This window comes from Telopea speciosissima, chromosome 9 (assembly GCF_018873765.1).
Source record: "Telopea speciosissima isolate NSW1024214 ecotype Mountain lineage chromosome 9, Tspe_v1, whole genome shotgun sequence".
Classification (NCBI taxonomy): domain Eukaryota; kingdom Viridiplantae; phylum Streptophyta; class Magnoliopsida; order Proteales; family Proteaceae; genus Telopea; species Telopea speciosissima.
This window is the reverse complement of record NC_057924.1, coordinates 55272247-55296887: the sequence shown is the minus strand read 5'-3', so window position 1 is coordinate 55296887 and position 24641 is coordinate 55272247. Positions and strand designations below refer to the sequence as shown.

Sequence of the window (24641 nt, the reverse complement as noted above, 5' to 3'; positions counted from 1 at the left end):
AATGCGTTTTATAGTTTTTGTCGATGAGGGTTTTCTTTTAGTGCTTCGTTTGTTCTTCTTGCGGTTACTTGCACATGTGTATGGATTTTGATCAATAATAAATACGCTGATAAAATAAAGCTGTAATAAGATACAAGTAAGAACCTCTCTCGATGTTCTTGGTTTCAACAGAGTATGATCTTTTTCATGGACATTAAAAATAGGATATTGTCCACACTCCAAAATAATACTATTTTCTTCATTGTTTTGAAAGTTTAGATTGTATTTAGTGGCTATATGCTATGTATGGTACTATGGTGGCAGTAGAAGTATCTGTTGGTGTAGTTGCTGTGCTTGTGTTTTTTAGGGGAGTTCTTTAGGACTTCAGCTGTTTATCTGAGATATATCATATATGACACTAATGTTCATTTTTTCATTCAGGTTCAGCGAACTTTCTTGGATCTTCCCAACTTGTTGACTTGATTTGACTATTTGGTGGCACTTTTAGAAGTCTAAGGAATGGTAAGTTGTCTAAATTTTATGAACATATGTAGATGCCAACAGATGTGCACAATATTTTTCGTTATATGTGTCCTATTATGACCTTTTTCTACTTTCCTGACAATTTCTCTCAACTTGCTATTTCTCCCCCTCTTATCTTTCATCTTCTTCTCAAAAGCATAATTGAGGTAGTTGCAATTTGCAAAGATCTTTACCATTATTCTGTGGTGGTTATTATTACTTTGTGCTCATTACCAAGGATCAAGAACTCGAGTTTCGACCTGGCTGAAACTGAAATTTGGTCGAAAACAGGTCGAAACCTGGTACTTTTTCCCAGCCATCTCGAATCTTTGGTTTTGGTGCCAAAAATGCTTTTTTAGGTCTGATTTTTTGCATGTAGCTTATTTTTGACATTTTAAACACAATCCATGAATTATTTTCACCAAAAAATACTCAAAATGGTACTTGTGGTTATTTACCCATGTTTACTAATGTACACGCTGATACAGACACTAAACTTGTATTATAAATATGTTCTATGAAAATGATTTTTACAAATCAGAAAAAAAAAAAGGGCTATCAAAAAAAAAAAATTTCGACAAGGTAGAGTCATAGATGGGCCAAGGACACTAACATATATTAAATTCAACATATTCTACCATGTATTCAACACTATTGTACAAAAAATTTAATTTTTGGGAAAAATTACTGTTACCTTTGAGAAGATAGGTTGACAAATGTGGAGAATCAACTTGTAGATGCACCAAATGCCGCCAATATGCGAAGAAATCAAGCTGTGGAGCAAGGTTTAAAGTATCGGTATCAGGTATCGTATCGGTCGGGTGATTTTAAGAGACATCGTATCGTATTGTATCGTTTAGGAGATGCGTATCGAACAATACAAATACAACAACAACAACAACAACCATAGCCTTAGCTCAACTAAATGGGGTCGGCTACATGGATCCAATAGATGCTAAGCCAATAAAGGATGCAAGAGAGATAAAAAGTAAAAAAGGAAAATAAGTAAAGGTAGGAGTCGAAGCAGTAGTCAAAGCAGCATCCTAAGAATATCCCCCTACAAAGGGTCAGCTATACGGATCCTTGTCCTCCAAACAACTCTATCCGCAGTCATACTAGGGTCGAGCCCTACCACATGCATATCCTTTCTTACCACTTCACCAATAATCATCTTAGGCCTGCCCCTACCCCTTTTAGCTCCATTAAGCTGAATTTGGTCACTTTTCCTTATTGGTGCATCCATGGGTCTCTGTTGGACATGACCATACCACCGCAGGCGGCTCTCCCGGAGCTTGTCTTGGATTGGTGCAACTCCCAAACCAGTTCTATTACAATCGTTCCTTACTTTATCTCTCTTGGTCTTGCCGCACATCCACCTCAGCATCTTCATCTCCGCTACACTCATCTTATTTATATTATTCTTCTTAACTACCCAACATTCCGCCCCATAAGTCATAGTGGTCTTATTACTGTCTTGTAGAATTTTCCTTTAAGTTTAATAGGCATGCGTTTGTCACATAACACTCCCGATGCGCCTCTCCACTTATCGAACAATACAAATACGCATAGAAATGGTCAAGATACACATGGAAATACACTTTTGGAATAAAAAGCAATATAAATAAGCAATATATAATAAGTGTCATGCATAAAACCTAAAATGGTGAATAATGTATAACCAAGGTTCGAGAACTCGCGAGATCTCGCCGAGATCTCGCCGAGTTTCTCGGTTTTGGGCAAAACCGAGTCGAGTTCCTAGTCGGTACAAAAAACTACAATTTCTCGACCGAGATCTCGCCGAGATCTCGGTGATATCTCGAAGGTGAAAATCATGGTTTTTTTAGTACAAAAAAACCAATATCTCGCAGAGATCTCGGCGAGATCTCGGTTGGGCCCAAAGATGCTAGTTAGTTGTATTTAGCCCAATTTTCACCCAAAAACCATTTCCAACATAAGAGAGAGCAGGAACAAAAGTTCTTAGGCTCTAAACCAAGGGGAAAAAACCTCTCCTTCAAATTTCTTCTTCTTTCTTTCGATTGTTGGATGGAATGCACTGTTTGGAGTTAGATTGAAGTGCCAAAGTGAAGATTCAAGTGCCAATTTGGAGCATCATCACCTATTTGCAAGATTTCAAAGGTGTTTTCTATTTCTTCCCCAAATCTATTTTTTCCAAAAAAAAATTTTGTAATCCTTGTTAGATTCATGTGGTTTTAATATATGTTGAACATCTTTGCCCGATCTATCACTTCATGGAGTCGGATTTTTTTTTCAGTTAATAAATTATTTATTATAATTTCTGGAAAAATAAATGATTTATTTGAAAAAAAGAAAATGAAAAAAATAGGATGAATAGTGATTGTTTGAAAATGATTTTGATATATGTTAAACTACTTGGGATGCTCTACAGCCCCATGGATTAATTTTTTATTTTCACCCATTAAAAAAATTATTTTATTTTTCAGATTTAATAAATATATTATAAAAATTAAAAAAATATATATAATATTAAGGAAAAATACTTATTGCTTATGGAAAATTATGTACAACATATGTACATAATATTCAACTTCAAATGGTGTCAAATTCATCATTACATTATATTTTTCTTATACTTTAAGGTATAAATAGTTTTAAAAAAAATTCAAAATATTATTTTTAATTAACAAATAAATACTTGGGTTAGGGGATAAATAAGATATAGTTATTTCATAGTTCTAGTAGCTTGACATTACGTTTTAGAGTTATGAATAGCATACTTTAAGTCTTGAATACCTTACTTTAAGTGATCCATGGTTATTAATACATGCTTTTTTATGTAACAGTGTCAAACATAAGACATTTTGTATTCAATGTTTGATATAGCATGGCAACATGGAGTTCCCATGTCCGCAGACAAAAAGAAGTCCAAATGCAATTATTGTGGGAAGTTGCTATCTGGAGGAGCCACCAGGTTAAAGCAACACTTATGCAGTACGGCAAGGATGTTTCATCATGCCCAAATGTTCCTATCCAAGTGAAAGTGGCAATGACACAACATTTGAAAGGAGGAAGATTAAAAAAATCTGAGAGGGAAAGAATGCAACAAGAGTTTAATGAGGCAATACTAGAGAGGGCTAGTGCAGAGGTTTGTGGCGAAGATGATACTGACATTGGGCCTCCACCTAGTGAGTTTCAATCAAAGGCTGAATGGAGAATTTACCAGCAGACTTTGGCTGAGAGTAGACAAAGTTTTCATTTTGATAATATAAGAGCATATGAGCAAGCAAGAGGAGCTGGTGGATCTGGCTCAGCTGCACCAGTGCAAGAAGATGAGAGGAGAAGAAGCACTGGGACAAGAAATATACGACGACCCCAAACCCGACCACGAGTACAAGGTCCAGAACCCATTTTTGAGCAGGATCCCACCACTTTTAGGCAACAAGATGCCTACCAGCCAACCATCCCACAAGTATTTGGTGGTAAACAAGAGAAAGCACGAACCCTAAGATTATAGTGCCTATGGTCAGTATGGGCAGTCAGCAGCTGAGTATGACAGTCAAAGCTCTAGGTCAGGTGTTGGGCATACATTCCTAGTCCCAAACCAGTCATACATGCCTCAAACTCAATATGACAGTAGCAGTGGATCTTACACCTCATACCAACAGCCTCCCATGTACCCTAAGATAGGGAGATTGGTATATGTTGATCAGAAGACTTATATGGAAGCTGTGTCACACTATTTGCAACACTATAGCAATTCCATGACATGGGAATTATATGTGGATCGATATAGGGATGAATTTCTTGTTCAATCTCATTTTATGTAACAAATTAAGTGAACATTGATGTAATGTATATTTTATTTGAATGTTTTGATTGATGTGTGCTAATTAGAATGTTTTGATTGCTAATTTGCTATGTTTTACTAAATTATATATAGATTATGTTGTTTTAGACTTTTAGTACGACACGTCGCCTACCAACCTATGGTCCAAAGTGAAACTCATATTTGGACTTGTTTTTTGGCAAATCTGGGCATGCCATTGTGTTTAAATGGCCTGAAATAGGCTGGATACCAAGTTTCAGACCCAAAATATGTGTACAACCCACCGAGTTGGGGGTCCGAGTCCAAAAAAAAAAAATTGCACCAACTCGCCGAGATCTCGGCTCGACTCGGTTTCTGGCCTAGCCGAGATGCCACCGAGACCCGAGTTCTCGAACCTTGTGTATAACCAAACAAGTGCATTAAATTGAAATTGTTATAAAATATAAAGTTTCTCACATGTTGGAATCGTCTATAGTCCTGAAGAGTATTGGATGATGTTGTAGCACTCCTTGATTCGTTTTTTAGTTTAAAAGTGTGAAAAACTAAGATTAAATGCAAGATTTTAGACTATTGGTTGAGAGTTTTCCTACATTTTTTCATTAGATTAGGAATTGTATAGAGTTTGTGAGTGAAAATGGCTTTTTTATGGAATGTATCGATGGTATCAGTATGTGTCGGTATGTTTCGGTGCGTATCGGTATGTATCGGTACGTATCGGTATGTATCGAGCCGTATAGGCCGATACGTATTAAACCATCCATTGAACCCTTTACTGGAGGTATCGATATGTATCGGTCGAATCGTATCGTATCGGTCGATACATTTCGATACTTCGAGACAATTCATTAAAAAAAAAAAGGAGACGTATCGGTATGTATTGTATCGGTCCGTATCGTATTGTATCGGTCGATACTTTAAACCATGCTGTGGAGGCCAAAAATGTAGAAATCCCCCAAGTTTCCCACCTCTTCTGTCGAAACTAGGAGCTTTCACAAGTTTCGAGTTTTGACCGAGATAGTTAATTTAGTCACAGGTTTGGGTCGGTTCAACTGGTTTCGACCAAAACCAGTCGAAACCTGGTACTATTTTAATTCTACCTTGGTTTCGTCTCGGATATCTCGGTTGGTTTCGACCGAGGTGTTTTTCCATGCTTATTACATCCTCTCAGAAAATTATTTTTAACTTTGATTGTAAGATGCAGTTTCATGGTACTTGCTCTGGGGAGGAGGAGGAGTTTTAGGTTATTCATTTGCTTGTTATACAAAAAAATTTGGTTCAATTGTTTTTGCCTCCTTTGGCAGAGTATCCATACTGTTCTGTCAGTTTTTCTGAGATATCATATCATCTATCATTAGTACTTCTTATGTCACCTGCTATGTTGGATAATCAGTGGTGATGCAGTTCAAGGAAGAACAATGTTAATGTGGGGTTGTGGACTTGGTATGGGCGTCACTGGGCCCCATGAAGCCAACTTGTGTGGGAGAGATTTGGGGCTGCAAAGATCTTTTAGTAGATACTATTTTGTGTAGTTTCTATTCTTGTAATAGGCTCTTAGTCATTAAAAGTAGTAGCATATAAGAGTCTCTTTTTATTTTAGTGAATTTCTAATTTTGTCATAGCAAGGGATCTTCTTTCTAGAAGTTTCTAACTATCTTGGCAGCCAAGTAAACCCACACAACAAAAGGGTTACTAATGTTGTATTGTGGTTATAAATAAAGAGGAAGGGGAAGAAGGGGCAGTTAGCCCACGGATTTGACGTTTGAGAAAACTATGCTCTATGTGAGTGTGTGCACTGTGGTGGTCAGTCACGGCCCTTGTGGTGAACCAAGTGGCAACTAAGGTGGTGAAGCCTTGGTGGGAGGCTTGTGATGCCCAATCGCAGACCATAGGTGGTGATACCCATTGGTCATATCCATTTCTTTTCTCCATTTTCTGTTGAGTTTTCTTCCTTGTCATACATTGTTTCAACAAGCATTCCAGCGATCTAATTCCTACCATGGGCATCCGTAGCAACCTAGTTTAAACTTCAGCGGTTCAGCTGATAGATTCTAAGAATCTGTGCATCAGTTTGGGCAGATTTAAAACTTTGTTACTCCCCTCCATCCATATTCCATCCAACATAAATCTTGTGTTCATTAGATGGCTGGTTAGTGAGTTATATCAGTTTCTTCTACTTACTATGTTGCTGTTTTTGTGACTTACTGTCTGTGTCAGTTTCTTATCATCCCACTGTTAACTTCCTTTAATATTTACCACTTAAGTACCCCCATAGGTTCTTTAGGATATCTTATTTTCACCTTCATCAGGTTCATCGTTTTAGAGTTCTATTTAGTTAAAGTTTCTGCTGTGTTTTGGATTACTGCAATTCTGTTTTCTGTAGTTTTGTTAGTGTTGATTTGTTTTAGCTTACCATACCCCATCAATTGGTATCAGAGCTATGGCCACTAGCCAGCAGTGATACACAGCCCTTTCAGCTCCTTAGTGTTGATGACAAGTTCAATAACCTCATAGAGAGGATGAGACAACTTACTAAACATGTCACCAATATGGAGTAGCAGCGTATGGAGCTTAATATTGCTAGTCCTAGACCTTGAGATGATGTACATGTGCTCTAGAACAATTAACTTCACAAGGATACGACGGGAACCTCAAATGATAGTAGTACAACCTCCTCCTTCACAGCCGCAACCAACTTTTGAGGATCATGTGCGTGCCTACTTTGAGACGGGCACTCCCAACAGGCGTATCATGGATGACTACCACAAAGTGAAGTTGGAGCTGGAAGAATTCAATGGACAACATGATCCTCAGGTGTTCTATTACTGGTTGTGTTGATTGGAAGATTACTTTTATTGGTTTAGCTTGACAGAGTCTTGGAAGTTACAACTTGCTTGTGGAGTTGTGGTAAGTTAATCAATCCCGCTCATGAATGGTGGAGGAACCATGAAAAGAGAATGCAAATATTTGATGCTAGTGCTACCATTACCACATGGGGGATGAAAGAAGCTTTGAAAGACAAGTACTTACCCCAAACCTTTAAGTCATAGTTACATGACCTGCTAAACTCCCTTCAGCAAGGTACCGTGTCAGTAGCAGAATACATGTATCAATTCGATTCCCTAGTGCCTTGTACAGGTGTCGAGGAGTATGATGACCAGCTGACATCCCGTTTCAAGTTGGGGTTAAGGCTGGACAAGCAGGATAGAGTGGGAATTTCTCATATATTTGATTTGCAGGACTGTTTTCATAAAGCACTACGGGCAGAGGAATTAGTGAAGGCTTCAACGAGGTGCTTTGGTTTTCAAGCCAGGGAGAGAAGAAGGAACCCCATAGCTACTTGGCCTACGTTTAGAGTTGCCCCCAAGCTGGCTGCATGTAAGATATCCATGTTGCCCTTATCCTTCGCTGGATGAATCAACTGGAAATGTACCCATCTAGAATTTATAGATCCCTTGGAAAATGTGATGCAGTCAAAACTGCCCAATTGGGCCTAGGGAGACCTTATTTTGGGCCATGGATGGGTTCTGTGGGCTTGGGCTGATTAATGTTGGGTTATGGATTGTATTGGGCCTTAATTATGTGCCCATAAAGTGACAGTGAAATTAGTACATGCGATTAGTAGTAAGAAGAGTTCAACTTATAATAGGATACTATGAACAAGTATAGAGTTCTGGTTTGAGTTTTTTAAAGTCAAGTCGGTGTGAGCCTATTGGAGGGCTAGGATCCATGTACCAGACCCCATTTAGTTGAGATTCTCCTGACTTGCTGGGCTGTGCCACAGCCTCTTTCCTCTTACTTTAATCTTTCATCCTTCATTTTTCCTTTTATTTTCCTTTCATTTGTCATTTTCCATTTTTCTTTTCTCATCTATTTTCCCATCCCTTTTTTCTCCATCTTTCCCTACTTTGTTTTGTTGGGACCCATGTAGCCGATCCCATTAAGTTGGGATAAGGCTGAGTGTGTTTCTGTTGTTGTTGTAAAATCAAGTTGGTGTCAGAGTGTGAATAGGAGTCCTTTTCTGAGTTGAATTAGGGATTTTTAAAGTTTATCTATACCCCCAATCGATTATATAATTGAATGAGTAGTGACTTCTGAGTTTTTATGATCTGATCATTTATCCCTGACATACTTTCTCAGTTTCTTTAGCTTGAAACCTAAGGAGCCTGGAATTCATGTTATAGATCTGATTTGATTTTCAAGAGTTTTCCGTCGATGATAGGTCAAGCTCTACACTCGACCAGAATTTCAAACCAGAGCCAGTTGGATATTGAGATATTGATTTTTTCTCGCTTTCAGTTAATTTTGTCCATAATGTGATCCTATTGACTTATATAGTGATCCTGGTTGCAGTTCTTGCTTCTAGATCCTTCCTAAAACCACGAACTGCATTAAAACTTTTGGGTAGTTTCTCTTTGTTACTGGTGAATGTTCTATTATGTCGTTTTAGTGGTATCTGCAAATAGTTAACTGTGATAATCTTGGTGATGGATTAATATATTTGGTTATTAAGTGATTATAGTTGCTGTTTCTTTGAAAACAATATGAAATAAATTGCTTAGAAAGATTTTCCAAAATCCATTGTATGGAATCTTCTGGTTATTCCATGCACGTGGGCTTGTTGTTATGCTTCATAATGACTTGTTTCTTCATTTTGGGACATTGTATAAATCTTAAAAATTAACCATTGTCCTTTTCTGGTTCTTTCAGGCAACTCTTGCTGATTCTTTCCTTGCAGACCTTGACGATTTATCTGACAATGAAGCTGATATTATTGTAAGTAGTTTCATGCATACCATCAGAAACCAATGTGCAAATTTATCATGTTTTCCATCAGTGAAACTCATTTGAGCTTTTGCTTGACATTAATGTAGAAATATGTCTTCTCAGATTCTGTTTGGCTGATTCTCCTTAATAAATTATTTCTGTCAGGATGAGGATGTCGGTGATGAGGAAGGCATGGAAGAAGATGTTGATGGTGACATGCCTGACATAGAATCTCTTAATTATGATGATCTAGATAGTGTTTCAAAATTACAAAAGACGCAGCGTTACATTGATATCATGCAGGTTAGTTCTCAATTCCTGTGTTATTTTATCTTCAAATCTTGGCACCATGTGCTGGATTCTGATACCCTTGTCAGCATACATTCAATCACGTGGTTTTTTGCTATCTACAAAGAATGCCAGTATATATACGTATCTCTCCTTGTCATATATCCAGGGTTCTCTCATCACAACCAAAAAAGTTGATATGAAAGCATTCAAATTCTTTTGTTTAATGCACCCGCTCTGCTAAGAAAAGGCTCAACATCTAAACATAGCCTTGAGAACTTCTAATTTTATTTTCAAGTACTTTCTGTTTCTTTCATTTCAATGGACCCAACAGATTGCAAACAGGTGCAATTGCAAACCACACAATAATGTAATTCTAGATGGCTAGAATACCAACTAGAACCAATAACCAGGATCTGCTAAGGGTTGGAGGAATCGGTTAGGTCAAAATAAGTGAGATTCTGAAATTAGGATTAGGGTTAGATGGAATCTAGGGTTTGATGTTAGGTTAAGTTGGTGAAGGGAAGTCTTCCAGTGAAGGTCTTGGGATGTTTTATGAAGGTTGAGTATGTAAACAAAGGTGAATATTGAATTAGGGTTTGGGTTTATGGGTTTTGGAGAGTGGAACGAGGGAAAATCTAGGGTTTAGAGTGATCACCTAGGGCTGGGACCAGAATCGAGTTTCCCTTATGGTGAGAGGGAAAGATCGAATCTGTAAAGGTGGGATTTTGATGAGTGGATTGGCCTGGACAGGATTTAGGGTATGGGGAATGAAGCTTGGGTATGGGGGATGTTAGGGTTGGGTTTAGAAGATTAGGAGAAGGAGGGTTTGGGGGATGGGGTTATGAACTTACTTGTTAATTTAAGAATCCTTGAACTTTGTAGCAGAAACCAACTATTGAATTGATTCTTCAAACTATCGGCTGTAGCAGAACTGAAGCAACTTGAAAACTTGAATGCAGATCAATGGAGAGAGAGAGGCAGTGAAGGCTATCTCAGCCTGGGTATCTCACCCTCACAACCTATCTCAGGACAGTAATTGGAAAGCAAATTTGTATTCATTAAATCATGGGGGGTTCTCAAGAGCTCTTACATATATATAGCCTTATGGCTGGAAAGAAATCAAACTCTAACTATGACTCAAAACTTAACTATGACTTCTAACTAGGATTCAAACTTGCACTAGGAATCCCAATTAGAATTACAATTCAATAAAAGACTGACTTAAAAAAATAACAAATTAAAATCCTAACTTTAGCCCATGATTTTAGCTGCTGGTGTAGGGATTCCCCTACACCTACCTGATGGCTACTCATGCTGGTGTAGGGAAGAATCCCTACACCTGCGGCTGGTTTTAGACAGCCAATTTACATCACACAAGCCTAGGGGGAAGGTTGAATTTCAGGCCAAAAGCAAATAGACCCATATTCTTATTTCATAAACACACCATTGACCACCACCTACCACAGCTGGACAAGCCGCAGCTCCTCTGTCGGTTGGCCTCAACACAGACAGGTGGCTGATCCGGAATCCTAATCCTTATTTAAGATTTAGGGCTTAGTTCCTTCTAGTAAATAAATTTCAGATTTTAATACTTTCTGGAATTATTATCACGAGGCACTAAACAGTGAAGAAACTCAGCTTTGCGGATGGAACTGTAAGGAAAATTTAGGAGAAATATTAGGCTGAAATAAAACTTTCCAAAGAGAGGGTTTCTGTAAATAAAACTCTGAAGTCAGGTTGTCTTCAACCCCTCAAATTGAAGAACCAGGTTTACTTCCATGTGATGCAGACACCTGATTACGCAACCACTGTTCACGAATTTTTGGTTAGACTTCTCAACTCCTCAAATAGCAGCTCCAGATACTAAGTATGAAAACAAGATTCCTTGAAGCTAGTCTGAGAGGTAAATACAGTTGCAGGTCTGAATCATGGTGAAGGATCTCGGCGAGATCTCGAAATTATCTCGGTTTCGCCAGGTCTCGAGATGAGACCAGTGGCGATATAGAAAAATGACAATATATTGGTCGAGATCTCGGTATCTCGCCGAGATCTTGGCACTTATCTCGGTCTCGATTCAACTCGGGACCAAACCAAGCTATAAAAAAGCACCCTCTCAGCGAGATTTCGACTTCAACTCGAAATCTCGCCTCTGCCTCGCCTCTCTCGCTTTGCTGTGAAGGAAAAACACTTGGAGGTGAGGGTTTTGGTGCTTTTTTGGCAAATCTCACCTCAACTGAAAATTAAAGCTTGGAGATTCAAGATTGAAGCTTCAAAATCAGGAGAGGGAGCTGCATTGCATCTCAAGAACTGTTTTAAGTACACTTGTATTTGTTTAATCTATGTCTCTTTCCGAGTTTCTAACAATTATTAACAAACCGTCGAACCATCACCATGTATGATTATGAATATGATGCCTAATCCTTAAATGGCTTATGGTTTGATGTTTTTAAATTCCTAATGCTTATTTTAGTTGTTTTACACCTCTACATTAATTGCGTACACGGACTACCAACCTAGGGTCCGAAGTCAAAGTACCATTTGGGTTTGAATTTGTAAAAACTAATGTTTCCATTGTGTTTAGAAGGCCTAAAATAGGTTGGATGTCAAGTTTCAGGATCTATCTTTGCCATATGGCCACCGAAACCCACCACCGAGTTGAGACGGGAAAAAATACACCATCTCACGGAGATCTCGGCGTGGCCTGGCGAAACCAGGGGCAAAAGCGAGACCTAAAAGCTTGGTCTGAACTCAGCCCAGAATCCAGATATCACTGTAACCTTGCTGTTTTGAAGTGGAATTCCACAGTTTAGGTCACCGAAGGGGATTTGAACAGTCTTCAAAATCATAGTTGTTAGCAGCCTAGGCGATGCCTTGGCATCTTGGGGTGCGGGATAAACTGGATCTGTTTTTGCGGCTGATGCCTCATCTGCCGTATTTTGTGTAGGAACCTCTTTCTTTTACGGAGAAAGAGTTGACAAACAATATACTAAAAAAAAAAAAAGTGAAATGCGCCTGCTGTGAAACATAAAGTGTGAGTCTGACAAGTTGGGTTCGAGGTCGAGGTGGAAGGGCGGTTTTCTTCTTTTGAAGGATCATCAAACTCACAAGTGGCAACGGCGATCCCGCCTTCTTGGGTCCAAGGCGACAACACACCTTGTTTGATGCAAGAAAGGCGACAATCTTGGATGCGTAGGTTGTTTTTGACCTAATCAATAAAAGGACTTGAATTTTGAAGAATCATTTTATGCGATTCATAATAGATCTGAGTTTGAATAATTCTATCTTCTTTAGAGTAGAATAAGTTAGAAAATAGAATAAAAAATAGAATAGAATATCAGTTTTTTGGCACTTCACGAGCTTACGTTGATTTATTTATCATTTTGTTTTTTGATGAATATGCTTATATTATATCGTATGCCTTGTTTATTAAATGTTTGGTTTCTCCTATTAGGTCGTTACTAGCATAATTATATCATATTGCATTTATATGGATTTTATGTTGCATATTTGCATAATTTTATAATTATCATTCCTATATTACATATACTGCACCGCCTAGGGGCCCCTACAATGCATTGGGTCGCCTAGGCGCCTTGACAACTATGGGCACAATTAAGGTGAAAAGGATAGCTTCCAAAAAATTCAAACAACTTCAAAACAATACCCATAAGAAAATGAATAGCAAACATAGCTTGAGTCAATGCAACATGTGCAAAGTGGTAATGAGCCAAGCAGCATGGTCCCTCAAAATTAAAACAAAGTTTAAATTTAAATTTGGGCAAGGGCTGGGCACACCTCCCGCTCCTGGTAAGCGGGTGGCAGACACATGGGAGGGGAGGACAATCATGGGCAGGGGGTCTTTTCACTGGGAGAGAGGAGAGAGGCCGACACATGGCTAGGCAGCCCGGTGGCGTGCCCCGCCGATTCCCTTTAAATTTAATCTCCAACCAAGAAACTGAGGAGTATAATTGGGCTATTGTGTTGTTTCTTTGTTGGGAGCCCACATGGAGAAATGATTCAAGCCACTTGGCCAGTTGGCTCTCTACCTATGTGGTTGATCAGCTCAAGTTGAAGCCCAAGTCCATCTTGAAACCATCAAAGATTAGCATTCGTAATGAAGGAGATTCTGAGACCCTCGACAGAATAGTACATCAACATCTGGTGTTTGGATGGCTGCCATGGATGATTAATTGTTATATGAGCAATTTAGATGGATGAGTTATTCTTCTTAGACTTCGTTGGACACATGATGCTTCCGTGCTGTACGACGTTATGGCAAAAGTGATTTATATGTCTCTATTTGGTCGATGTTTGAGTGACTATTTCAGCCATGCCCCTGCAATAGTCTGAAGATGCTGAGACCATTACATCTTTGTCTAAAAGTTTGAGGATGGACTTTTTCAAGAGCGAGAAATTGATAACATGCAGACAGATGAGATTTGGGATTAAGAGGCCTAAAGAAGATATATCCCTCTCCAGAGAAGACTTAGATTTGCTTGCAGCAGGTTTAGGCCTCATTTAAGAAGGCTAGGCATGTTTTTGCACCTTGGATAGGTGATATAGGTGTTGGGCTTGATAATTTTTTGGGTTATCAGTCCAAAATAGTTTAGGAGCTTTCAGTTAGATTTTCTAGAAATTTGCTTGGAGTTTTATTAGTTAGTTTCCATTTTTGGACTTAAAAAGTTAATTGTTTCAATATAAACTATAAGGTCTTAATCCAGCATTATAAATATGCATCACCCTTCCTCATTGCAGAAGTTAAACTTAAGAATTGAATGAGAACTGTGTAGAGTGTTGGAATAACTTGTGAGTGTTCTTCCATGAGGTTACTCCCCTGGAGTTTTGCCTGGTTTATTAAAGTTCCATTACTGTTTCCTGTCGCTTTTTCATTATGCTACTAGTTTGGATTCAATTTGTGTCTGAGTTTGCGTTTGTTGCATACCCTATGAATATTGTATGGAGTGTGCCTAGGTTTTACATTTTGGTAATTTATAAGCAAAACTTGTATGTTAAACCAATAATTATGTGGGATTTTGGCAGGCGTTGTGGCAGTTTACATGCTTTGGTTTATTTATGCCAAAAATTTGCATACTTGCATGACTGAAACGGCTGATTCTGTATTTATTGCAGAAAGTTGAAAATGCGCTTGAGAAGGGTTCTGATAACCCTAGCCAGGGCATAGTTTTGGAAGATGATCCTGAATATCAGCTTATAGTTGACTGTAATGCATTGCTGGTTGACATGGAGAATGAAATCATTATTATTCACAATTTTATTCGTGATAAATATCGCCTGAAGTTTCCGGAGCTTGAATCTCTTGTACATCACCCTATTGACTATGCTCGAGTTGTAAAGAAAATTGGGAATGAAGTGGATTTAACCCTTGTTGATCTTGAAGGTCTTTTACCATCTGCTATCATTATGGTGGTTTCTGTTACAGCATCAACCACTAGTGGGAAGCCACTTCCAGAGGAGAACCTTAAAAAGACAATTGATGCATGTGATCGTGCTCTTGCTCTTGATTCAGCAAAGAAAAAGGTTCTTGATTTTGTAGAGAGCAGAATGGGATATATTGCACCGAATCTTTCTGCTATTGTTGGGAGTGCTGTTGCAGCAAAACTTATGGGGACTGCTGGTGGTCTGTCTGCGTTAGCCAAGATGCCAGCTTGTAACGTTCAGCTTCTTGGTGCCAAGAAGAAGAATCTAGCAGGGTTTTCAACTGCAACATCCCAATTTCGTGTTGGCTATGTTGAGCAAACAGAGATATTTCAAAGCACACCTCCTTCTTTGAGGATGCGTGCCTGTCGACTTTTGGCTGCAAAATCCACACTTGCATCACGAGTAGATTCAACACGAGGAGATCCAACTGGAAAAACTGGAAGGACATTGAGGGATGAGATCCGTAAGAAGATTGAGAAATGGCAAGAGCCACCTCCTGCAAAGCAACCAAAACCTCTTCCTGTTCCAGATTCTGATCCCAAAAAGAAGAGGGGTGGTCGTCGGCTCCGAAAGATGAAGGAAAGGTTGTGCTATTTTTTCATACATTTTCTTAACTATGCTACATAGTATAGTTTTTTTATAGTTATCATCTGATGCTCTTAGTAATTTTCTCATTTTACAGGTATGCAATTACTGACATGAGGAAACTGGCAAATAGGATGCAGTTTGGAGTACCTGAAGAAAGTTCTTTGGGTAATGATTACTGGCCATGTCTTGTTTTGAAACTGAAGTAGTTAAATTTCTGTTGCTTATTGGGAACTTAAGTCCTTGTTAGTGACTTCTTTTTAATAGAAACTCAAGGTATAGTAACCTTGGGTAAAAATTTTCTGTGTTAGCTGATTTAATATTTTTTTGACTGACATAGGCCATATTGTTTACAATTTGTGTAATCAAAGAAGACAAAATATAATTCAAGGACCTTAAAGTACATTTGAAACCCTTATATATCTTTCTTTAACTCAATGTTATCTGTTATTTCTGCTAACGATGAATGACCTGTTCATGCTTTACTGTTTCCTATCACTGTGTGTACCCTGGTAGCATAGACTGGAATTATTTTGATTCCTTTGTTCAAGGATTTCCTATTTACACCACCTCTGGATGATAAATTGTTTTTTCCACTGTATAAAATACAATATACTTATTCAAATGGAAAGAAATGAAAAATCGACATAATCCAAATCTCCATTGTAGTCAGAGATTTGGAAGCCTGTGTCATCACATTTTCCTGCATTGTCACAGCTTTGCTTGTTTCTCCTTTAAAGAATCTTATTTTGCCTTTTCTTCCATGTTAGTCCTTTTTGTTTTGTTTTGATGGTAAGCAAAATTTTAATGCGAAGAAGATAGCTGGAGTACAAATAGGATATGAAGCACAAGGTAAAACAACAAAGCCAACAGGAGGCCAGAGCCATAAACCCTCAGGAAGGAGCTGCACAATGGGAAAAAGGACCTACAAACAAAGATTGCTTGTTTGGCCAGCTCATCTGCTAAGGAATTAGCAGAAACGGAGCCTCCAAGAAAATGAAATGTTCCCTTGTGAGAATAATAAACTGGTGGAGGGCCGGTTAGGGAAGAAGAGGAATTTCAGAGTTGCAGGGGGAAGTGGCATAAGAAGAAAAAAAAGAGGGGGGGGGGGGGAGGAGGTCGCACTAGCCACAGGCCCACAACCACACGGGCACTTCAATTCATTCTCAAATATCTGATTCTTTGATCGGTACCAGCATACATATAAGTAGGACAAGAAAAGAAAATCCTATACATAATCTAAAACAGAAATAGAAACATATCCAACTAGGAAACTACCAAATTACTGTCCTATGTATCCTACCCAAAATAAAAGATTACATAATATTTTCCCAAGTAATAAACTTCTTAAAATACTACTAGATTCCAAAAACTCAATCTGGACCCGTTCATCTCTGTCTGGATACCCAAACGGGTTTGGGTTGGTCCAACGTAGTGCACCTGCATCACAAACTGGTTCTCCTTGTACGTTGCATATTGTGCGAGGGACCTGCAGACTGAGTTTAAACCATCTTAACCAACTGCAAATCACCTTCAATCATCGCGTCCACCTACCATTATCCAAGGTGAAAGCTACTCCTTTGATAACAACCTCCAGCTCTGCACTAACAGAATTAAATTGACCAATGGGTCTAGAGAACACCAGCACAACTTGCCCGATGATTTTACTAAATATTTCAAACACTCAAAAGCCCCATGTTACCAATTGAGCTTCCAGCGTACCATCAAAATTAATCTTGATAACCTGGAGAAGGAATCCATCTATGCTGAATCTGATATAGAGTCACTTCAGATGACACCACTAGCTTCCAATTCCTCAAGAACTAGTCCCAAGAAACACCATGAAACACCTCCAAAGTTGCCATCATCCTCTACATAATCAAATCAATGAGCTCAATAACTGATCTCTCCCAACCTTCGAAGATCTTATTGTTTCTTTTCCCGGAAGGTTTAACAATTGCTTAACCTTACTAAAAACAGAGATGTCTGTTTCAAAGATTCATAAACCTTTCACCGGAACACTGACAAACTGGTTTAAGGCCCCACCATTATCCTTGGAGCGAATAGCCAACCTTTCTATGACTTGTTGATGCTTTGACAGTTAGAGCAGGAAGGTATGGTACATGGTTTACAAGAATATGTGAATATGAGGCAGAGTTTGTGAATTCTTAAAGGTCAAATCAGTTAGACTGAACACAAGCTACCTGGTTGCCTGGGTTTGGGTTTGTCTGCAGCCAGTTGGTAGGACCTTGCCTTGGCTTTAGGGATGGCAATTGGCCAGTTGGTAGGACCTTGTCTAGTTTGGTAGGACCTTGTCTATTTGGCCAGAACACAAGCCTCACAAAAAAAATCATCCTTATTACATTGGGTGACCAAAGTAGAAAATAAATGTGCCAAAATTCCTAATGGAGGGTAACCTAATCTAGAGTGCCATTGGTAAAGTTCAAAAGAGACCAAGGAGTTCTGGTGTAGCGGAGAAGGTAATGGTGGTGGAGAGAGACGACCATCATCAAGTAGGTACAATCCACCGTGCACTTTACCCAATCCAATCGTCTTCCTAGATGCCAGATCCCGAAAAACACAATGGGAAGAAAAAAAGGTTACTTTGCAGTTAAGATCACGAGTAATATTACTAATGGAAAGAAGGTTAGTAATAAAATTAGGAATGTGTAAAACAGAAGACAAAGAAAGGGAGGAAATGCAGTTGATGATTCCTTTTCTAGATATGGAAGAAAGGGAACCATCAGCTACTTTGACCTTGTCTTTCCCAGAAGCGGGAGAATATCGATGGAATAGGCTAGAAGAACCGGTCATGTGATCTGTAGCTCCAGAATCTATGATCCAAGGATGGGAAGCTACAGAAGCACAATGACCACCAAATGGAATACCTGACTGGGCAAAGTTTGAACCTGAAGGAGCAGAAGAGTTGGCAGTAGCTGATGTAGTAGAGGCAATAGTAGTAGTAGCAGTAGCGGAAGACCTTAGCACACGTAGGTATGCCTGTAGATCATCCTGGGATAGACCAATGTCAGTGGCCGGGGCTGTAGTAACAGATTCAGAGTGGTTTACTTGATTTTTTGCCTTCTTCTTGGCAGCCCGTTTGGCCTCAAAATCAGCTAGTTTTCCGTGAAGCTTCTAGCATTTCTCTTTGGTGTGGTAAGGCTTGTGACAATGTTCACAAGTAACAGTCCCTGTAGTAGAATCACCAAGAGAAACATGTCCAACAAGTGCAGGAGTAGCCTGGGCAGCAGTCTGGAGGGCTGATCTATCAGTAACAGGAGGGTGGAGCATAGCAGCCGTACGGTTCTCTTTAGAGGAGACCAAAGCATATAATTGTTCAAGTGTGGGAAAAGGGGAATGACCCAACACTTGAACACGAATCTGGTCATACTCCATGTTCAAACCAGCCAAAAAATCATAAACCCAGGTTTTGTCCAAATGCTTCTTATACGCAGTGATATCAGCAGCTGTAGTGGGGTGGTAATCCGAAAAATGGTGCAATTGCTGCCAGAGACTGCACAAGGTAGCATGGTACTTGGAGACAGATAACTCCCCCTGAATAGTATGATTGTCCTTTTTCCGGAGTTCATGTACCTGTGCACCATTACGGAGTTGTCCATATGTTTCCTTGCAAGCAGACCAGATTTGATGGGTTGTATCAAGGAGAAGAAAACCACTTGCAAGGTCTGATTGCATTGAGCCAATCAAATAAGACATGAGTATACCATTATTGGAGATCAACCTGTTCAAGAGAGGGCCAGGTGCAGTTGGCATAGCAATAGTACCATCAATATGGCCAGTATGCCCATGGCTAGTAATTGCAAAGTATGTGGAGTGAGACCAGATCAGAAAATTGCTCCCATCCAGTTTGATAGGATTAGGGAAAAGGTCACGGTTATCATTCCTACCAAGCCCATCAGCAGCAGCAGTGCCAATAGAGACTTCAGAGTCACCCATAATGCAGCAGAGAAACCCAAATCGCAGAGAAGGGCTGTTGTGATGAGAAACCCAAGAATTCCTTTAAGTTAAGGGCTGAAAATCGGAGTCGAGTGTGCCTTTATGAGTAGTGAACCACCCGTTAAAAAATCGGAAGTAATAGAAATCAGCAACTATAAGATCGATAGGTGTCTGGATTAAAAAAAAAACCCTATGTTTGTGAACAAATCGATCTTAGGAGGTCTTCAATACAATTGAAGATAGGAACTTATTCAAAAAGGAGATCCTGCTGCAGTTCTTGGTCTTCAAAGAGGAAGATTGGTTCCTTGTAGGAGAGATGCAAGCAATCCCAAAAAAAACTTGAAGCTCCAAATATCGTAGGTAGGTAGCTTGACCCTATCGATAAAAAAACTGTAGCATGGAATGAGGTAATTGAGGGCTGCAACTGGATCTGTAGATCACCTCATCAGTGTTGCCCTAGTGGGAGAATGAAGACAAAGGAACACAAAGAAGAAGGAAAGAGAAAAAAAATCGAGAGTGAAAGGGAGGGGGGTTAAGAAATCGAGAATGGAGAAAGGGAAGTTCCCTAATTCACAACCTGCTCTGATGCCATGTTGAGAGATTAGAATTAGAGAATAATAATGCTTGGATAGTCTATGAGGCTTGTGTCTCCTTGGTCTCTTTCCTATTATTCTTCCCCACCTCTTTAGGGGGAGATTTCTAGTGAAGATTTGGTTCCTTCTCTTGAGGTTCCCCTTCTTTTATCTCCTATGGTTGCTGCCCAACCTCCTCCGATTGATGACTAGCCTCCTCTGACTGATGACCAGCCTCCTGTGGCTGCTGCCCAGCCTCCTATGGCTGCTGTCCAGCCTCCTTTGATGCTGTCCAGCCTCCTTTGGCTGCTGCCCCTTCACCCGAAAGGAATCCTTTACTGGGGGAGATCGTGGAAACAAGTGGTGGTGATGCTCCTATTCAGGGGGAGCTGACTCCAGTACAAAGAACCATTAGTAAATTTCAAAAGGCCATTGACGACTCCAACATTCTCACTTATAAAAAAAGATGTTCCAGCAAGAGCTTTCAATCCACTGTAGCACCAATACCTATCCAGTTGCTGACTCAGGATCTAGATCCTTCTTCTCCTGATAAGCCTTCTTTCGACTTACCTATTGCTCATCGCAAAGGTACTAGGACTTGCACTCAACATTCCATATCTCGTTTTATTTCTTATAGTTCTCTTTCTCCTTATTTTCTTGCATTTGTATCCTCTCTTTCTTCTGTTTCCATTCCTAAAAATTGGCAGAAAGCATCTACAGATGGAAAGTGGAAGGCAGCAATGTTGGAAGAAATGAAAGCATTGAAAAAAATTAATACGTGGGATCTTGTGACTCTTCTTCTAGAGATAAAACCAGTGGGATTTAAATGGGTGTTTGTGGTCAAACAGAAGGCAGATGGAACAGTTAATCGATACAAGGCACGTCTGGTTGCAAAGGGCTTTACTTAGACATATTGAGTTGACTACCGGGAGACCTTCGCACCAGTAGCCAAACTCAACACTGTAAGAGTGTTGTTATCTTGTGTTGTGAATCTTGGGTGGGATCTTCAACAGTTGGATTTGAAGAATGCCTTCCTCCATGGAGATCTGGAGGAAGAGGTATATATGGACATTCCTTTAGGTTTTTCGGGTGGTACTACCAAGGGCAAGGTGTGTAAATTGAAGCGTGCTCTCTATGGGTTAAAACAATCACCTAGAGCTTGGTTCGGCAGGTTTCACAAGGCTATGGTTTTTGTGCGATACAAGCAAAGCAATGCTGATCATACCTTGTTCATCAAACGTGTTGGTGATAAGGTCACTATCCTCATAGTCTATGTTGATGACATTGTAGTAACCGGAAATGATGGTGATGAGTTCAACAAACTGAAGCTTTTCCTTGGTTGTGAGTCTGAAATAAAGGATCTAGGAACTCTAAAATATTTTCTAGGGATGGAGGCTTCCCGATCTTCAAAGGGCATCTTTCTTTCTCAAAGAAAATATATCCTAGATCTATTGTTTGAGACTGGGCTGTTGGGGTGTCACCCTTCAGATACTCCTATGGAAGCTACTACAAAACTTAAGGAGAAAGAAGGTGAACCTGTTGACAAAGGTTGTTATCAGCGATTGGTGGGCAAACTAATCTACCTCTCTCATACATGACCAAACATTGCCATTGCAGTGAGTTTGGTAAGTCAGTTTATGCATGATCCTTATTCCTCTCATATGGAGGCAGTTCTTCGCATCTTGCAATATTTGAAGTCTGCTCCAGGAAAAGGAATACTTTTATCTCCAGTGGTCATCTAAAGGTTGAGGCTTACACAAATGACGATTGGGCTGGCTCTACTGACAGAAAATCCATTTCTGGGTATTGCTCTTTTGTGGGTGGAAACCTTGTCACGTGGCGTAGCAAGAAGCAGAATGTTGTGGCAAGGTCCAGTGCTGAAGTAGAGTTTCGTGCGATGGCACAAGGAATCCGTGAATTGTTATGGCTTAAGGGATTGTTGCAGGATATTGGTGTTGCTGTCCATCTTCCCATGATGCTATATTGTGACAATAAACACGCCATTAGCATTGCCCATAACCCTGTTCAACATGATCGTATCAAGCATGTGGAGGTTGATCATCATTTCATTAAGGAGAAGCTTGAAGCCGAGCTCATCTGTGTTCCCTTTGTGAAGTCTATTGATCAGTTGGCCGATGTATTCACTAAGGGATTGAGTGGCAAAGTGTTTCATCATATTTTAGTCAAGTTGGGCATGCATGACATACATATACCAACTTGAGGGGGGAGTGTTGGATTGTATGGGCCAGAATACTATGGGGGTATTCTGGACATTTTTTTCCTTCTATTATGTGTACAGCCATGTCGGCTATGTTAGGAGGAATTATGTTCTTGTAATTTTGACTCTTTATAATAAATACATAGCTTGGGGTCTGCCTTATACTATCCAAGCATTATTATTCTCTAATTCTAATCTCTCACCACAGCTCCATCTATCCTCTAATGATTTGGGTGTGGTATGATCTTTACTGGCTAAAGGTCCAGTATGATCTTTGAATTTTGAAAAACCTACGACATACACCCCACCACCCCCCTGATGCAGATTCATCACCAAATAGGGCTTGTTTCACTGGGAATAAGTCTAGGGTTGGGTTACATACATGTTGGGCCTTTGATCCCATGGGTTTCTAATGTAATAGGCCACTGTTCTAGGCCTAAAATAGGGGTACATAGGTTGCATACGGGATTAGCCCAATACTTAGTTTTTATTTAGTGTTTTTAATTGAACCGGTTTAAATTGGTTGCATCCAATTGGTTCAATTGGTCTAATTTAAGTGAAGTGATCCTATTGGCTAAGAGGTTCTTATATCCTATTGGCTATTAGGGAATCTTCTTTTATTTTAAGTAGTTAAGTTGTTTTTAAGTCATTAGGACTCTATTTTGAGTCTATTTCAGCTTCCTAGTCAGTTTAAGTTAGCTAATAGGTTAAGGATTGGGTTAGGCCATTCCTTTTTAGTGTCTAAGTCTAATTTTAAGTATTTTATATAAGGTTCTAAGGGGGCCATGTATTGAACACGAATTTGATTAATAAAAACTCAGCTTTATGCTTGCTGCCTTTGTTGCTGCCTTTGCTCCATCGTGAATGTGCCTTGTGAGTAATATCAAGGTTGCCGTGTGAGTAATATCAAGGTGAAGGGATTGGTGGATCTCCAATCGACTCCTTGCATCGTGAAGATCGGGAGGACTGCTACGTATCTCCTTGCATCTTGTAGATCGGGAGACCCCATTGTTCATCTTCAAAGTTGCTGCCATTGAAGATCTCTTCAAATCCAGTAAGTTTGAATCTGAACTTTGTTTAAACCTTCTTCTTCTCATTCCCACCCTAACTAGGATTCCTCCATAACTTCAAATCTGTCCATTAGTTTCAAACCAAACTTTCAGCATACATCCCTTACATCATTATTGACACTCGATCCAAGTTTCATCAAACCCCCACCACCCTAAACCCTAGAATCCCCTACTCCTACCTCCATTAGGAATTGTCTCCAATAACCTTATCTTGCTGTCCAACTCATCTTACCTACTTCCATTCACTCAAACATCTTAAAACCTATACCATTAGACTTCCCTACACCTGCCTATCATTACCATATAAGACAACCCTTACCTAAACCTAACCTCACCCTAATTTTGACCTAAAATTCAATTCTGCCCAAAATTGCAGAATTTCAAAACTCATCCAAACCCTAACCTTTTTATACCATAATAGCCCTCTAGACCTGCCCATCAATACCCTATAAACCCCTTTCCCAATATCCAACCCTAATCCTAGGAATTGACCTAAATCCTAGTGTTGTCCATTCGAACCAGCAGCCCCTTTTGTTATTTGATCTTGTTGTTTGGCTCCTAGTAGGTCTCCTACCTATCTAGGACTACATTACCCCCACACCAAGGATACCCACTTGCATTACCTTGTAACATTAGGGAGTCCCGTGTATTTTTGTTGGACTGAAGTTGGGTGATGTCACAATATTTTAAGCATGGTACAAGATTTCGCTAGATATCGGAATATTTCGGATATTTCGAGCCTACAAAGACGAAATGGTAGCTCGAAATGAAAAAGTATCAAAACTCGACGATATTTCTCACAAAATATCGTCGAAATACTGTTTTTTGACTTAAAGTGTCACGTGACACTTGTTTTAAATGCCATATTTCGCAAGTCTCCGTCGATATATCGACTGGGACCTGCTGAAAGCTCAAAATTCTTCTTTTTTGCTCTTCTTCCTCTCTTCCAAGCATCATTCAAGCCTTGTTGAAGCTCATTTTTGACGGATTGTCACCGGAAACACGTCGGAGCTTCATTTAAGCACATCCTCCAAGGGTTTTTCACTATTTAAGGTAAATCCTTTTTCTTTAAAACTAATTTTTTTGAAATTACTATGTTCAAGAGTTGTTGGATGATGATGAAATATTTATATGTTAGACACCGGAGGCCCATCTATAACCTCACGGTGTCGAAATTTTTTCTACATATGTATTTTATATTTTATATTTTATATTTTCTGGTTTTAAATTTCTTTTATGTCTTTTACTGCCTAATCAATGTCTATTTAACTATTTATACATTAGGGTCGGCGACCGTATACTGTCAATCAAGGGTGCAAACCCAAAACACCACTTTGAGTTCCTTTTTTTTTTTGCAATATGAAGGTTTAAATGTGTTTATTTAGCTTAAATAAGGGTGTCCATGAAGTATCAGCCCTTGATATGGCCCAAAACCCACT

At 39.4% G+C, this 24641-nt stretch overlaps 1 protein-coding gene across 1 annotated transcript in view; it reads left to right on the top strand.

The window, feature by feature from the left end:
• Nucleotides 1-342: 342 nt before the first annotated feature.
• LOC122639694 (U4/U6 small nuclear ribonucleoprotein Prp31 homolog) overlaps nucleotides 343-24641 on the top strand; it is a 35778-nt gene continuing 11479 nt past the window's right edge. The window contains exons 1-5 of the mRNA XM_043832595.1: nucleotides 343-501; nucleotides 9014-9079; nucleotides 9236-9373; nucleotides 14492-15384; nucleotides 15483-15553. Coding sequence (XP_043688530.1) covers nucleotides 499-501; nucleotides 9014-9079; nucleotides 9236-9373; nucleotides 14492-15384; nucleotides 15483-15553 — 1171 coding nt within the window. The 5' untranslated portion in view covers nucleotides 343-498. The remainder of the gene's footprint in view (nucleotides 502-9013; nucleotides 9080-9235; nucleotides 9374-14491; nucleotides 15385-15482; nucleotides 15554-24641) is intronic.